Below are 16,930 nucleotides of genomic sequence, written 5' to 3'. Positions count from 1 at the left end.
GGTGCCTTTTCGGGGATGCAGGAAAGTGCAGGAAATTGTGTTCTCATAAAAGATGCGGAAGAAACGGAAGTCAAACAGCCTGCTACTGCTTTGAAATTGGAGACATACAGAGTGAAGGAGAAAAGCCACCAGCATTTGGTGAGTGTGCTGTCCCTTTAAGATTATGTGGAAATGGCCTTGTTTGTCTCTTTGGCTGTCCATGATATCCATAAAATTCTCTTTGAACCCCAAATTTGAAATGAATCAATCTTCTTCCTGTCAGTTTTCTTCATTGTCCAACTTTTACATCCTTGCATAGTAGTGGGGAATACTAGAGTATGAATTATTTTGTTCTTGGTCTCCAGTCATGCTTCCTTACAATTAAGGATGTTTTCTAGATCCTTCATGGCTGTGCATTCAGGTCTCAATCTCCTTCTGATTTCTTGGTTTCAGTGTCCCTTTTGGTTAATGACTGAGCCAAGAAATAGAAAATTTCAATGCCAGCCTTAATTCTTCAGTATAATTACTTTTGTCTTCTTGATGTTTACCTGCAATACTTCTTTGGCACATTGGCTTTTAACCATCAGTAGTTGTTTCAAGCCTTAACTATTTTCTGCCAGTGATGTGGTGTCATCCACTAATTTTCACTCCACCTTCATCTAAATAGAATCCAGGTTAGCGTATTAGCATATATTCTGTTTACAGATTGAATAAATAGGGAAATAAGATAATCCTTTCTGAAACTTGCCAGTTAGAAACCAATCTGTTTCTCCATGTCTGTCCTAACAGTATGCTGTTGTCCAGAGTAGAGGTGTGCAGGGCCAGGTCGCTTTGGGTTTCCCACTTTGGATTTACCCGAAGCAGGAAAAAAATCCAGAAATACTTTAATTCCGAAGCGGAAAGCTGCGTCGGAATTAAGGTATTTTACTTGCTTCGGTATGTTCCGTAAATATTTGAAGCATACTGAAGTGGGGGGGAAACTCCCCCACCCCCACCTCCCACCCCCCTGGGGCAACCTCTCCACCCCCCCTGGGGAAACCCTTCCACCCCCCACGCACTTACCTGGTGGGAGGGTCTTTGTCAGCTGGGCGGCAGGCTGCTGCCGCTGCTGCCACCACCTCCGGCCCTTCTTGCCCCTCAATTGGCTGTGGCACAGTGGCATGGCAGCAGCCATTTGAGGGACAGGAAGGGCTTTCTCTGCCATCTCCGGCCCTTCCTGCCCCTCAAATGGCCACCGATGCGCCACGGCTAATTGAGGGGCAGGAAGGGCCGGAGGTGGTGGCGGCAGCGCAGCAGCGGCTCTGGCCTTCCCCACTACCCCGCAGGCTCAGGCGGTGGCATGGCGGCAGAGGAGCTGGAGCCACTGCTGCTACCGACAAGGTAGGTGGGGGTGGGGGGTGGGGGTGGAGGTGGGGGGCTGGGGATGGCTGTGGGGGGCTGGGGGTGGGATTATGTTTAAAGGGCCCCATGGCTGCTTGCAAGAAGTGGTGTGGCCCTTTAAACTCAGCCTCGAAGCATTCCAAATGCTTTGGAAAGCTTTTATTAGGGATTTCCGAATGCTGGCCCCGATTCGGATATCCTTAATCTTTACAGATCGGGTCCGATTTGGGTAATTTACCCGAATCGGAAACCTGAAGCGCACACCCCTAGTACAGAATACAGGTTGGGTATCAAAACAATCAGATGTTGTGGCACACACATTTCTTTAAAAACTATCCATAGTGTTTTCATTATCCATACAGCCGCTGTCTTGTTTTAGGATAGAGAATAGTGCTTGTCCATCTTCTGCTTCTGATGGTAGTTTCAGGAAAATAGCTGTGTTGGTTGTGGGTCCAGCTCAAGGGCTGAGTGTGCTTAGGCAGTCAATTAATATGAATGAAACAGTGCGTGGAGAAAAACAGGCCACAACTTTATTGGTTACATTGATAGGAGTGTTGGCCTGCCAGCTGATGACCCCCTTCAGCCCATCTGCTGCAAGGGGAACTGCACGATGAAAGTTAGTGGGATCCACCACGGGTGGTAGCCTCTACATGGTTCCCCTGTCACCTGGAAGCAGGCATGCTCTGGCAGCCCCAGAGCTGCGCTTGCCACTGCCATGCCAGGTCCAAGATCCCTTATGGGGATCCCTATCTATGGAGAACCTGTGCACTCAGGCCCTGTTTCCCACCAAGGGATCCATGCCCAACACCAAAACTACCCGCTCAAAGTTGTGATAAAAGGTAAAATTACAATAACAAACCAAACCTCGCATGTAAAACCCCATATGTGACACATAATGAAGAATAAACTGCAACTAGAAGGACAACATTACTAATGAACCAAACTTCCATGCAAACCCTTTATGTTACATAATTAAATGACACTACCCCACAAATAAACTCCTACTAACTATAAGAAAAGAGGTAGGTGGGTGGGGGGGGGTCAGTGTTCGGAGCTGCAAACAATGCAAAACCGAATTATTCATAAAGGCTTTTTTACTCCGATAGGAGAGCAGTATTGTAGGGAGGATGTCTCAGATGTTTAGGAACCATAAGGCAACTGTGTTGCCTTACATATTATCTGTTGCTTTAAATATGTACTCCTATATACTACCAGTGCTTCCAGTTGTCTACTGTCTGTCTTAGAATTGATTATGTTTTGTTTCAGCAATTCTTCAATGCCTTTTGGATCCTTGCTAATGCTGTGTCTTTGTAAACTTGTATTTATTTACCCTATGACGTTGTTTATAGAAATGTCTTTGACACTGTATGGAAATGCCTGCCCTTGTCCTTGCTACTGATTGTACTAATCTCACACTATGTAATCCACCTTGGGTTTCAGTGAGAAAGGTGGACTGTAAATGTCGTCGTCGTCGTCATCATCATCATCATCATCATCATCATCATCATCATCATCACCATCATCATTTGTTTTAGGTCTTCCTCTTTTCCTACTGCCTTCCACCTTTTCTAGCATTATTGACTTTTCCAGAGAATCTTGTCTTCTCATGATGTGACCAAAGTACCTCTATGCAACTGTCCTTTTAGCTTCTGGGAAGAATTCAGACTTGATTTGATTTAGAACCCACTTATTTGTTTTTAGGCCATACATGGTATTCACAAAACACTCCTCCAGCACAACATTTCAAATGAACTGATTATATAATCTATTTTATTTCTATATTGGCCATTTGGTGATGTCCCTATGTATAGCCATCTATTCAGTTGCCTGAAGTATGTGCTTGCAATGAATAAATGGCTTCACAAAATTCTCTGAGTCACTCTCCTGTCTTATTTCATCATCCTAGTCCAAATTTTCCAACAATATTTGATTCTGTTTGATTTATTTACTACTTTTGCATTCCAGTCACCTATAATTATCAGCACATCTTGTTTAGGCATATGATCAGTTTCTTCCTGGACACTTTATAAAAGCTTTCAATTTCTTCCTCTTCAGCGTCTGTAGTTGGGACATATCCTTGAATGATAGTTATGGTGCTAGGCTTTCTATGATGTCTGAGTGATATTATTTGGTTAGGTTTTGCATTATAGCCCCTGATTGTTCGTTGCACTTGACAAAGCAACACCGTTTCTTCTGAGTTTGTCATTTTCACAGTAAAACACTTTGTAATTTTCTGACTTAAAGTGTCTTAATCCAGTCTACTTTAGTTCACACACACTCAGGATTACAGTGTTCAAATGTGTCATTTATTGTTTGATGGTTTTGAGCTTTTGATTCATGTATCCATGTTCCTACTGAATGTATCACACAGCTTTGTACTTTCTTTTTTGCATCTGTTCACATCAGCAACTAGATGTCCTTTCAGCTTTAATGTGGGTGTGTCATTAAGAACATAATTATTTGTACTTGTCCTCTGCTCTTCTCCAGTAGCTAATTGAGTGCCATCTGACCTAGGGGTCCTGTATTCCAGCACTATATCTTCTTTCTTGTTTTGTTGTCTCATCACAGGGTTTTCGAGGGATGAAATAATCAGAAGTGGCTTACCATTGCCTTCTTTTGTGCAATACTAACCAGGGTTAGCTAAAGTGTCAGTATCATTTTCTATGAAAGGTCCTCCATCATGTCACCTTCCAGTATTGTTGCTGCCCAGTAGCTGCCCTTCAAGGATCTCTCTTCCCCCATCACAACTGGAACTGTTACTTCTCTTCTGCTTATGGGGCTGTTGAACCTGGTGTCTCAGCTTTGACCGCAACACCTTGTGTGACTCTGCTAGAAGTTTAGAGTGCTGACAGAGACTAAACTCCTGACAGCATTGTTAGCTTCACTGACATGCTCAAACCCCCTCGCCACATTAAGATGTGCATCCAAGAAGGACTATATAAATTTATTCAAGAGTATCATTGCATTCAGTGGAGCTTACTCTCTGGTAAGCATGCATAGGTTTGCACTGTAAATGTATTTTTGATGGAATGTGCAGAGTGAACATAAAGTGCTAAAAAGAATGTGCAAGAGATGCATTTCCATCTCTGCCATGGCCAGAAACCATATACATGCTCTAATGAGCCATTGTAGCACTGCAGCTGCTTGCTTGCTTGCTTGCTTATTTATTTATTTATTTATTTATTTATTTATTTATATCCCCCTTCTTCCCAGTGGGGACCCCAAATGGCTAACAATTCAGGAAAAAATAAAGAGAAACAAAGAAGGGAAAGTGTGTGTGTTGGGCGAGGGGAGCTTCTGGGGGCCAAGCAGTCATTTCTTTCCAGCTGAAGGACAGCAGCCCTTTGGTCCATGCCTCCGGGAATGGCCAGATCCCATGTACAGGTGAGCAAAGAAGAGGGCAAAGTCAACAAGATGTTATTTAGCTGCTGCTGGACAGCTAGGTAGCAGGATCTTACCCATTTCCTCCCCTGCCAACTCCATTTCCTCCTGTTACATGATGGAGTGTCATCCTATGCAGAGTTACACTCTTCTGAGCTCATTGACTTTAGTGGATTTAGAAGGGAGAAACTGTTTGGGATGACACTGTGGGCTGTTCGTTTTATCACTGCTCATTAATAATAATACAGTATTTATTCAAAAGCTAGGCTAGTTTTTTCCACAAGTACGCCATCAAAAAAGAGGGCTTCACCTTATAGTCACATACAAAGAAAAAGAGCACGAACACTTATAAGACTAACAAAATTAGTGGTAGGGTATGAGCTTTCACGAGCCACAGCTCACTTCTTCAGATACCAAGTTACATACACGTTATCATTATGTCCGCTAATGATTTATTGTGTGTATAACATTTTTAAAGGGGTCTTCTTACATTCAGGATCATTTTCCTTTTGAGTAAATACAATAACACTGTTGAAAAAGTATCAAGCAACGAACTTTAATAGGAATGGGTGAAGCTACAAGGGGCAGACAACTTCCTGAGGAAAAAAGAAAGGCCACCAACGTTGTTTTGCCTGTATTATCCTGATTCAGGGTGAAAAATTTGGACCGTTTGCAGGAGAGAAGCGAATGCCTCAGGACCTGGATGAAAACACAGACTGCAGGCTGATGTGGGAGGTGAGAGCTACGGAACTGGCACTGCCTTTGTGGCTGTGGGGAATCAGTGGGGGCATGGGATTGCGAAGGTATCTCTCAAATGTTTATGGCACTGACTAGATGTTCTGACAGACATGGAGCTGCTGCTGCTGCTTCTCTGTATTAGAGATGAACACAAACTGATATGCTGTCATCACACTGACTGTATCTCTGCCCTTGTGCAGTGTTATGAGTCAGGTCTTAGGCAATTCACAGCTAATGACATTATGTAACATGCTGTTTTCAGCTAGATTTTATAAGAAGAAAGGTGGGAAGAGTCATGGTGGGTGGCAGCAGTTGTGTCTCCAGACTCTGAGAAGGTGACCGAAGATCTAACAAGCATGCTAGAGATCCCACCAAGGCTGGTGCACAGTAAACGTAATGCCTACTATGGTTGACAGACACAGAGTGGGCCATGGGCTTATTTATTCTCTTTCTGTGTTTCCCTTTCCGAGGAGGATTCTTTCTTCCTTCTGATTCCCTGAGATTGACATAGTACATAGTGTTACACCTGTGCCAATATTAACCAATTTGAATTGGTACAAAACCCAGCTTTTTGGAGGGACAACTGGCATGGACTCTTGATTATGGCTAAGATGTTGGGAACATTATGTCTGCATCAGATTACTGTAGGACAGCATACTTCTAGGGCATCCACCACTGTGCTATCCCAGAAGCCTGCCTTCCCCACTGAAAGCTTAGTTCTGCAGGGGGAATAGTCCTATCCTTTCAGTTCTCAAACCTAGAAATACAGGGCCATGATAGTAGTACTCTTGGTCCTTTCTGATAGGGAAGGCTTACATGTACTATGACGGAAGAGCAGCCCAGAATATGAACGGCTGAAAGCCTGTGCCTGCATCTTTACATTGTCACTCACCCTCACCTCCATCTCCATCCCTGCATTAGTTACTGTTGTGGGGTACAGCTAGTTTGTTTTTAAAATAAGGAATGGGATTCCAGTTTTATCAGACTAAATCTTGCTTGGGGTTAATTTGTCATCTCCTAAGCAATATGGCTCTTGGGGCTCAGGTTTTGTTTGAGGGGGAAAGACGAAGTAATTTGTTTATGTTCTTATTGCCTGGCAGATGACGTTTACTTACTAAGTGAATTGTTCTCAAAGGGTGTTTTTCCACATCCTGTTATTGCATGGTACATATTGACTATCTGGTCACTGAATGGTTATGGTCTGAGGCGAAATCATTCAAGAAGGAAGAAGTATTGGATCCATTCTTACCAGATCTTTATATATGTTTGTAAATGGGATGGTGCAAAGGACAATTTATTTGGCATTGCTGATTATTGTTGCCAACGCATGAAGCAGGTATGAAAACAGCATAGATATGTGGGCCAACGGCTTCTTTGGCATCCTGAGAAACAATTCTTGAACTGGCCAGTCTTGGTAGAAGAATGCCTGTATTGACATAATTGAGACTGGGTGCATCTACTTCTCATTCTTAAAGTGTGACATGATCTATTTTAGCCCTTTGCTTTCTTTATAGAGCACAAACAAACAGAATGTCCAACATAGTCAGTTCCATGTGCATTGAAGACTGAGTTGTTGCGTGTTGTATCATAGCAGCTGACATGCTTGTCATTTAGGTGAAGCATAGGTAATTGTTTTCAGTCTGACGTGAGAAATTTCTGCATTTTCTACTCACAAGTTGGTGTAAGCCACAGAATTCATTACACTGAAAATCTCAGCTATCGTTTTCAAGCAAGCATGTTTCAAGCAGGGCCTGAAGTTTTGTGGGGGAATGCTTGGGGACTTGGGAAGAGAGGGCTGCATAGGATTTCCTGCAGGTGGGTCTGGCATAAGAGTACCCTGAAGCCCTTTGTCCTTTTGTGGGACAAAGCTGAATAAATTGTGCAAATTAAAATTATATATAAACAGTCTTAAATTTGACACCTTAGCTTCCCAGGGCACATAATTTAGTACAGCAATATGTTCACAATTCTGGTATATATCCCCCCACCATGTGTTTAAAGACTGGATTTAATGAGAGTATGTGTTGAGGAATTATATGCCATGTTTTGGGTTGGGAGAGTTTTCCTGGCATAGCTAGGAAATGCAACAGTAGTAGTTACAGCGGCTGAGTCAGGAGGAAGTTTGTGGAGAGGAGTCATCATTGTTCTCTGAAAGCATCCTTGCTGCTGTTGGGAAGGATGAGAGACGACAGCCACAGCCTAGTCAACAGCTCTGTCCAAGGGAGGAAGCTTTACCCTTGCAACAAAATGTCAACATCTGGGAGAAGTAATCCTCAAAACCACAGTGGAGCCTGCGGCAGAGGATGAGAACGGAACACTTTGTGGTGGAACAAGGGTGAAGGTGTCGTCTCTTCATCATCTGTTCTTTATTTCCAATCCACCAGCCACTGAAGAATGCTTACAATATGAAGTTTAGAGTAGTAAATGTATTTAGAACAGGAAATTTAACAGCAAACTGACAGGGCAGTCCTCTGCAGAGTTACTCCAGTCATTGATTTCAGTGGGCTTAGACTGGAGTAATGCTGCTTAGGATTGCTCTGTAAATAACAACAACATTCGATTTATATACTGCCCTTAAGGACAACTTAATGCCACACTCAGAGCGGTTTACAAAGTATGTTATTATCCTCACGACAAGCACTCTGTGAGGTGAGTGGGACTGAGGGAACTCCGAGAAGCTGTGACTGACCCAAGGTCACCCAGCTGGCTTCAAGTGGAGGAGTGGGGAATCAAACCCAGTTCTCCAGATCAGAGTCCTGCTGCTCTTAACCACTACACCAAACTGGCTCTCAACTAGAAATAAAACCCAGCAAGAATCAGAATCTGAAAAGTATACAGAGGCCCTACTAGATTTTAAAAATAGCAGTGAAGCTCAAAGAACCAAAACAGCCATGAAGCTTAAAGAACTAAAACAACTCTAAAACTGTAACAGAACAAACCATAAGTTAAAAACCTGGCAGGAGAGTAGCCTAATGATATGGGGAGATTTAATACCTTTAGAAGATCTTCCAGAAAAGATCCATTTTTACCAGTCCCAGAAAGGTCCTCAGTTAGATGACCAGCTGAGTGTCCAGGGTGAGTACGTTCCAGAACTTAAAGGCTTGACTGCAGTACTTTCATCTCACATAGGGTTTGCCTGTGAAGAAGGCCAGTCTTCAGAGATCTCAAGCCATGTTAGTCTGTTGCAGCAAAATCAAACAAGAGTTTTGCAACATCATAAATATTAACATATTTATTGTGGTATAAATGTGTATGGACTGAATCAGACGGTGCTTATAAAAGATTGACTATATTAATGCTTCATTAAGAAAAGGTAGAAGAGCAATAATCTTTTGAATCTTATTAATGGTTTTTTATCTGTTGGTTTGGAATGTTGCAGCCAGTTACCACTTTCATCCACATTCTCTAAAAACCACCTATAGAAGAAACAGTCTCTGACACTGTTTCATAATCTTTCCCTCAGACCTATTTTCAGAATCTTGCACAGATTTCTACATACCAAATTTTATGACTTCCTGAATGGTTGAACCCAAGTGGCTTATGCTTAGAAACATTGATCTGAATACAAGTGTTGTAGAGTCTTATGAATCATGCTGTGAAGTGGCCTTGAGTTAGAAGATTGGTGCCAGGAATATGTAAGGTAAAATGCAGCTGTCTTGATCTGAGTAGACAGTCCTTCCAGAAACCAGCAAGACAAGTGAAAACTGCTAGCCAAGTTAGTCAAGTGGTTTACTTAGCTGAAAACTTTTATATTGTTTATTACGATTTTGTGACAATATTGCTATACGCTGAAAGAAGTGTTAAAACAATTCTAGTTTACTAGGTTACAGAAATGAGAAACAAATGCAAGAACTACTTGTTCTTGGTGAGCATGCTTGACTGGGTAGACATTAGATGGCTAGAGCAGAACCTGAGCTAAATATAATACACAGAGAGAGAGAGAGATTAGACACATGAATACCATGGAGTATTCCACAAGCTGTTTTTGTAATAAATGAGGGCAGACACTCTTAGAGTTGGTTCATCTGGCCAAGGATTTGGCATATGTTGGAGAATTGGAAGCTTACAGCTCTGTATCACCCTCTTGTCCCATATAAATGGAGTAATATTTGTATTACCTTCTCTGTCCAAAATGCAGTGAAAGATTAAGCAACTAAAGACTGTGCATGTAGAGTGGCATGTGCATTGCATCCATGTCACAACCCATATACTGGGTATATGGCTGTTTACCCTTCAGAACCTTGATATAGAAATGTTCTCATTTAAGAACTAGATACCTTCAGCACCATCATACGCAGGTAATATACTTCTGTCTATTGTACATAGAAGTGCTTTGGGAAATCATGTTTTTCCTCCAAGAGTATTTTCATATCTCCAAAGCAAATTTTTTTCCTTTTGAGGATGCCAGCAGTGTTTTCATGATTGAAACCATTTTTGTTTCATATGGTCATTTTCTCACATATGACTTCCAGTCTCATGCATCATTGAATATGTTGATTATTGTTCCATCTGAAAATAGAAAGCAGCTTTGTAGACAGTAAGTCAGGGTAACAGATAGGTGAAAACTGAGGTGTGGAGCACAAAAAAATTCAGGTTTCCCACTTTGGGTTTACCAAAGCGGGAAAGAGATTTAAACTGCTTTGGTATGCTTTGGAAAGATTCGGTCATTGTTTCCAATGGGAAATGCTGCTCCTGGCTTTCTGGAGATCTGGGGGGGGGGCATTTTCTTTCCTAACCATACCAAAATTGGTATGATTAGACCTTCTCCTAAGTCTCCTCTCCTAAGTCTCCTAATTCTCCTCTCACAACCAGCCAAGTTTCAGAAAGATTGAACTTCAGGGGGCCAAGTTATGGCCCCCCAAAGAAGGTGCTCCTATCTGCCTCCAATCTCCATTATTCCCTATGGGGAAACTAGGGGGGGCTTTCTAGGTGGCTGGGGGTGGCATTGCAAGCAAAATGCACCAAATTTTCAGGGGACCTACTCCTGCCTGTCCTATCATGACCCCCAAGTTTCAGGGATACTGGACTTTGGGGGCCATTCTATAGCCCCCCCCAAGGAGGTTCCCTTATCCTCCTCCAATGTCCATTATTCTTTATGGGGAAAACTAGGGGGAGCTAACCAAGAAGCTCTTTAGAGGAGCCAAATAGGGGCTGGGGTGTCTTTTTGCAAGCAAAATCTGCCCAATTTGCAGGGGACCTATTCCTAACTGTCCTCTCATAACCCCCAAGTTTCAGAGAGATTGGACCCTGGGTGGCCATTTTATGGCCTCCCCAAGGGGGGGTGCCTCCAGCCCCACCATTTGTTTCTACTATGGGAAAAACCAGACTCTTACAGCAGAAACACATGGATCATGGCTGCCAATGACCACAGCCACACTCCCGCTTACAAACCATACCCCAGGAAGCCCAACAGAAATGAACTGAACCCCCCAACCAAAAAAAACGCAAGTACCCCTGCACAAACTGGACAGCCACTATTGTGCAAAAAAACCCAGACTCCTACAGCAGAAGCACATGGATTGTGGCATCTATGGCCACAGGCAGACTCCTCTTACAGTCCACACTCCACAGGCCAACAGAACCAAAGACACTCCCACCCAAAACACAGCACCCCCATAGCAGGCTGGCCAGCCACTCTCCATTGTTCCCTATGAGCACCAACCATCTCACCAGAGAATCACACAAACCAAGAAATTATTTAAAATAATTTTATTTATTAGATTTCTTGCCCGGCCTCAACACAAGTGGGCTCAGGATGGGTAACAGCATTAACGTTACATCACAGTAATACAACGCCACAACATAAACTGCAGTTTATAACATAGAATTAACAAAAAATACAAAATGCACAAATAAAACCATATGAAGCAAGGGACACTCTTGCAAATAGAAGTAAACTGAAGCCAAGGACTGGACCCTCCAACAGAACCAAACTGAAGCACCCCAGAAAACACCAAGCACCCCCTTTGCAGCTTGGCTTGGCTCCATTGTTCCCTATGAGTGCAAACCATCACACCAGAGAATCACACAAAACAAAAATTAATTTAAAAAAATTATTAGATTTCTTGCTCGCCCTCCACACAAGCATGCTCAGGGCGGGCAACAGCATACAACATCCAGTTACAACATAGATTAAACATAAATACAAAATGTAAAAATAGAACCCTATGAAGCAAGGGACACTCTTGCAACTAGAAGTAAACTGAAGCAGAGGATTCCCCCCCCAACAGAACCAAACTGAAGCCCCCTAGGAAAAAAACCAAGCAAATCAGTTAGCAAAGACCCCCCCCCCAGCAGGGCCGCCCAGTCAAGCAAAGCAAATCAGTTAACAAAGCCTGCTCACTCAAGCAAAGCCCCTCAAATCAAGCCAAGCAACTTAAAACACCCCTACTCAAGCAACACCCCCTCACTCAAGCAAAGCCCCTCCAATCAAGCCAAGCAGCCCCCCCCCACACACAGCAAAAACATTTAACTAGTAAACAAAGTTAACACAAAATTAAAACAAGTTTAACAAACTCTAGCCATGCAACCCCCACGCCAACAAACACACCAGCCACTCAAGCCAACCAAAGGCTCCACACCACACACTCAAGCCAAGGAAGGGCACCACCACCACCCCACACGCTCAAGCGAGCAAGAACATATAAGCACTCAAGCAGAAAAAAGTTTTTAAAAAATTAAAATACAAACTTAAAAAAAAATCCCTTCCCCTCCACCCACCAAGACAACCAACCCCCTCCCCCCACGAGAAAAGAATCCTGTGAGTCAGTGACTCTCCTTCAGAAGGCTTTGCTTAGGTATTTCTGAATCAGCTCAGCAATGCTGGGGCCAATTCGGAAATACCGAATCTTTCTGAATTGGAAACTCAAAGCGCACACTCCTAGTGAGAACCCATTCTCCTGAAATTCTTCCTTTGGCACTTGGGATATTTTGATTTATTGAAGACTATTTAGTCATGGAAGTCTTTTTGTGTGTTCCCTGGAAAACTTTATCACATGCTTTTTATGAATATGCTGATTAACCTAAAGTTCAAGATCTTTTTTTTTCTTTGCAAATGTCAAGCTTTGCCCACTACTAAAGCTATGACCCTAAATGCCCTTGGACCTTCAAGGCCCTGTGGACTTCAGTTGGGCTTGGGTGACATTCAATGTGTTTGGAACTGCATCCCATATCCCATGGCTATGTGGTCTCATATAACAAAGCGATTGCTTGAACACTGATGAGACTAACATTCTTGGAGGGCTTCTCGAAGACAACATGCTGTGCGGTTTGATGTTTTTCTTTGGTCTTTGTAAAAACAATTCTTCCCTGAAATATTCTGTGTTCAGAGCATGTCAGTATTTGTGATCAGGTTACATTATTGTTTGCCTCTAAGGGTGTTGTAAATGTCTCTTTCTGAAAAAATTAGGCAGTGATACTTCCTTAGTTAGTTGACAGACTGCTGCGGTTTCAAACAAATAGCAGTATCCTTGATTCAGTTGCCAAATTAAGGACTGCAGCATGAGGCAGGGTATGGAAACATTTCAGTTCCGCACCGCAAACCACTTGTTCTGAAACAGTCTTCAGTGAAGCTACTTCAGTGGAACTATGTGACCATAACACAAACCAACCAAAGACTTGTGAAGAGGTTTACAGCTTGGGATAAAAACCACCCAAACGCTATAAATCAATATTTGCTCCCACCTACACTATTCTGTGCACGGTTGGAAGACTCCAAATTATAAACAGCAATTAATCTGCTTTTACAAGGAGACCTAACTTTATATTAGTAGTAGATGGATAAGCAATCCAAGACAATGAGGGGGTGGAATGAGTTTTTACTGAGAAACACACAAACACATTTCCCAGCATTGTCACAAAAACATTTTATTACAGTACCAAGAGAACAGGAACACCAGTGATTAAAAGGAAAACACATTTGTGCTCAAAGTGGGAACAAACCCAGGTTGGGCTGGTGGTTGCGGAGAGAAGGATGACACACATGAATAAGAAAATGAGGCCACAACTTTACTGACTGCAGATTCCTTCAGTTTGGGCACAGCGTCATTATGGAATGCCAGATGGTACCGACAGCCTCACTGCTGAAAGCAAACACCTAAATCCACCTGTGGAAGGAAAACTAGTTTAAGGCAAGGAACAGCGGAAACTATTATTCTTGTCTGATGCAAGCCTCCAAGCTTCCTGGGGCTGTGGTCAATATGGCAGCCTTGGGGGTGGCTGCTGTGTACTTTGGCTCAGGAGACCTCTTAAGAATGTTACACTTAACCCTATACTCTGTTTCCAGCACAATGCCCACTTGACTGGTTGAGCCAGTATTAATGGTTTATCAGGACACCAGCATATTTTGCTATTCCCACTCCATTCCCTTCCATGAGCAGGATCTGCTGGTGGGGATTCAATTTGAACACTGTTAACTTTGCAACATGTATTTACGATTATTCAAAGAATGACTCAAGCAGACACAACTGTAGTAGAACTCTGTGCTTAGCAAACAGTGCCAGTCTGTGTTGCTTTGAGGCCAGTCAGTTGCATACTGCAAAGCAAACCACTTGCTCTGAAACAGTCACAACGAAGAGCCGTTTCTATTCTTAGTCTACTTTAAATGAGTAAAATAGGCATGAACTATAGTGATCTTCTATATTTTCATTTCTTTGTGGCAAAGTAGACACACCTTGCTCTTCAGGCCCATACCCTTTGTGTGACCTCACTGGCAAAAGTGGGTTTACAGTGGGTTTACTCTGTCACCTCTTACCTCTCTCTTGCGTGTACCCTGAATGGATAAGGGAGCCCTCCTTGGCCTGAGGTGAGAAAGGCTTATATTTCTTGTGATCACCCCACTCCCTTCCCTACCTTCCTAGCAAGCCCCTCAAAGTATTGTGATAGATGCAGAGAAGTTAGCCGTGTTAGTCTGTGGTAGCAAAATCAAAAAGAGTCCAGTAGCACCTTTAAGACTAACCAATTTTATTTTAGCATAAGCTTTCGAGAATCAAGTTCTCTTCTTCAGATGCCTGATACAGAGACTGGTCAAACACAGAAGAGCAGAGGGAACAGGCAATTAGGAGGGGAGGGGGAGGGAGCAATCAAAACATTCCTTTGCTAGTATATGTAAACATCTCCTTTTGGTGTGTGTATCAGTTGGCTTCAAAGGAGTTTGCCCTGTTAGTTTGTAGAAGCCAAACAGCTAGACCATCCAATTCCAATGCAGTATGGGCCTTCGATAACCACAGCTCTCCCTGCCAGATGCATCTGACAAAGAGATCTGTGGATCCCGAAAGCCCACGCCAGGTACCACTGAGCTCCCCCAGACCCCACCTCTGTAAAGGAAATCTGTTACCTGTGGTAATGTGATAACCATTCATAGTCCCTATTCAGTCCCAGCTTGACAGAGTCAAATTTGCATATGAATTCCAGTTCAGCAGCCTCCCGTTGGATTTTGTTTTTGAAAGGTTTCTGTTGAACTACAGCGACCTTTAAGTCTTTGATGGAATGTCCTGGTAGGTTGAAGTGTTCTCCCACTGGTTTCTGGACGTTTCCATTTCTAATGTCAGATTTGTGTCCATTTATTCTTTTGCGTAGAGGTTGGCTGGTTTGTCCAATGTACAGAGCAGAAGGACATTGTTGGCACATGAGGGCATATATCAGATTGGAGGATGTACAGCTGCTCATCCTCCAATCTGATATATGCCCTCATGTGCCAACAATGTCCTTCTGCTCTGTACATTGGACAAACCAGCCAACCTCTACGCAAAAGAATAAATGGACACAAATCTGACATTAGAAATGGAAACGTCCAGAAACCAGTGGGAGAACACTTCAACCTACCAGGACATTCCATCAAAGACTTAAAGGTCGCTGTAGTTCAACAGAAACCTTTCAAAAACAAAATCCAACGGGAGGCTGCTGAACTGGAATTCATATGCAAATTTGACTCTGTCAAGCTGGGACTGAATAGGGACTATGAATGGTTATCACATTACCACAGGTAACAGATTTTCTTTACAGAGGTGGGGTCTGGGGGAGCTCAGTGGTACCTGGCGTGGGCTTTCGGGATCCACAGATCTCTTTGTCAGATGCATCTGGCAGGGAGAGCTGTGGTTATCGAAGGCCCATACTGCATTGGAATTGGATGGTCTAGCTGTTTGGCTTCTACAAACTAACAGGGCAAACTCCTTTGAAGCCAACTGATACACACACCAAAAGGAGATGTTTACATATACTAGCAAAGGAATGTTTTGATTGCTCCCTCCCCCTCCCCTCCTAATTGCCTGTTCCCTCTGCTCTTCTGTGTTTGACCAGTCTCTGTATCAGGCATCTGAAGAAGAGAACTTGATTCTCGAAAGCTTATGCTAAAATAAAATTGGTTAGTCTTAAAGGTGCTACTGGACTCTTTTTGATCAAAGTATTGTGAGTGCCTGTTTGCAAAGCTGTTGCTGGCCTCTGCAACAGTCCCCCAAATCCTGCAATCTCAGGTTCAGTCAGTCCCCCAAATCCTGCAAGCTGGTCAACAGAGAGAATTTATTCTTGCTTCAAACCTGGAGGCGATAGTGTGATCTTGGGTCATGCACTGCAACAAGTGTGCTGGGTGAACCATAAAAGTGTCACAAAGGAGCAAGCTGTCATTGCTGAGGCCACTCTGATATAGCCCTTTAAAGGGACTGAAGTTGCAGTTTTAAAAGGCTGGAGTTGTAGCTTCAGCAACAGTGTAAGTCTTATGTTCTGTTACTGTTTTAGTCTATGAAGGCAGCCTAGGCCACCGTTAATTCCGGGAAAGAAACTTGAGTTTCAGTAGCCCAAACCAGCTTCAGAGCCTTCTGTAACCCAGTAAGCAGCATACACCATTTTTTTGGTACCCTCACTGTAGTAGCAGCATGGGAGACTTTCAAACCGCTAGAATATAGTATTTTAGACAATGCACTGTAACTGGAGCACCATGTTAAGTCCATTATATTTGTTCAACCTTCACTTGTTCAACTTTCACTCCCAAATTAGAAAATACTTGGGCTGAAATCTGTGCTTATCTGTACTGAGATCATTTGGTGCCATAGGAAAAGGAACAAGCTCTTCTCTTGATTCTTCATCTTAAAGACTATCCACAGCATTAAGGAATGTGCTGAATTAAGTGTGCTAAAAATGTGGAAATTAATGAAAACAAGTATGCATGTACAGAAGTTGTGAGATGTGCTGTTTGTAAAAATCACATCAGATGAATTCTTTTTAGCTGTTGTTTCTTTTCTGAGCTTTTCGACTTTGCTCTGATGGCTACATTCTGAGCTTGTCTTTGGAGCTGTGAAAGGCAGTGATTAAAGCTGCAATTCTAAGCACTGTTAAGACTTCTGCAATGTCATTGACAGAAGTGTCATTTAAGTAGCTTAACTCTGTGCAGGAGTGCAACTATATTCGTTTATAGACGATGGCTCCAGTTTTCATGATTGTGTTACTTGTCTGCTTAGTT

At 42.9% G+C, this 16,930-nt stretch overlaps 1 protein-coding gene across 5 annotated transcripts in view; it reads left to right on the top strand.

Annotated features, from left to right (window-relative positions):
• PRDM5 (PR/SET domain 5) overlaps positions 1 to 16,930 on the top strand; it is a 130,804-nt gene that overhangs the window by 1,847 nt on the left and 112,027 nt on the right. For all 5 annotated transcript variants that reach the window (XM_054990171.1, XM_054990170.1, XM_054990169.1 and 2 more), the window contains exon 2: positions 5,392 to 5,475. In XM_054990171.1, coding sequence (XP_054846146.1) covers positions 5,392 to 5,475 — 84 coding nt within the window. The remainder of the gene's footprint in view (positions 1 to 5,391; positions 5,476 to 16,930) is intronic.

The sequence above is a fragment of the Eublepharis macularius genome, chromosome 10, assembly GCF_028583425.1.
Source record: "Eublepharis macularius isolate TG4126 chromosome 10, MPM_Emac_v1.0, whole genome shotgun sequence".
NCBI classification, from domain to species: Eukaryota; Metazoa; Chordata; class Lepidosauria; order Squamata; family Eublepharidae; genus Eublepharis; species Eublepharis macularius.
This window is presented reverse-complemented; position numbering and strand designations above follow the sequence as displayed.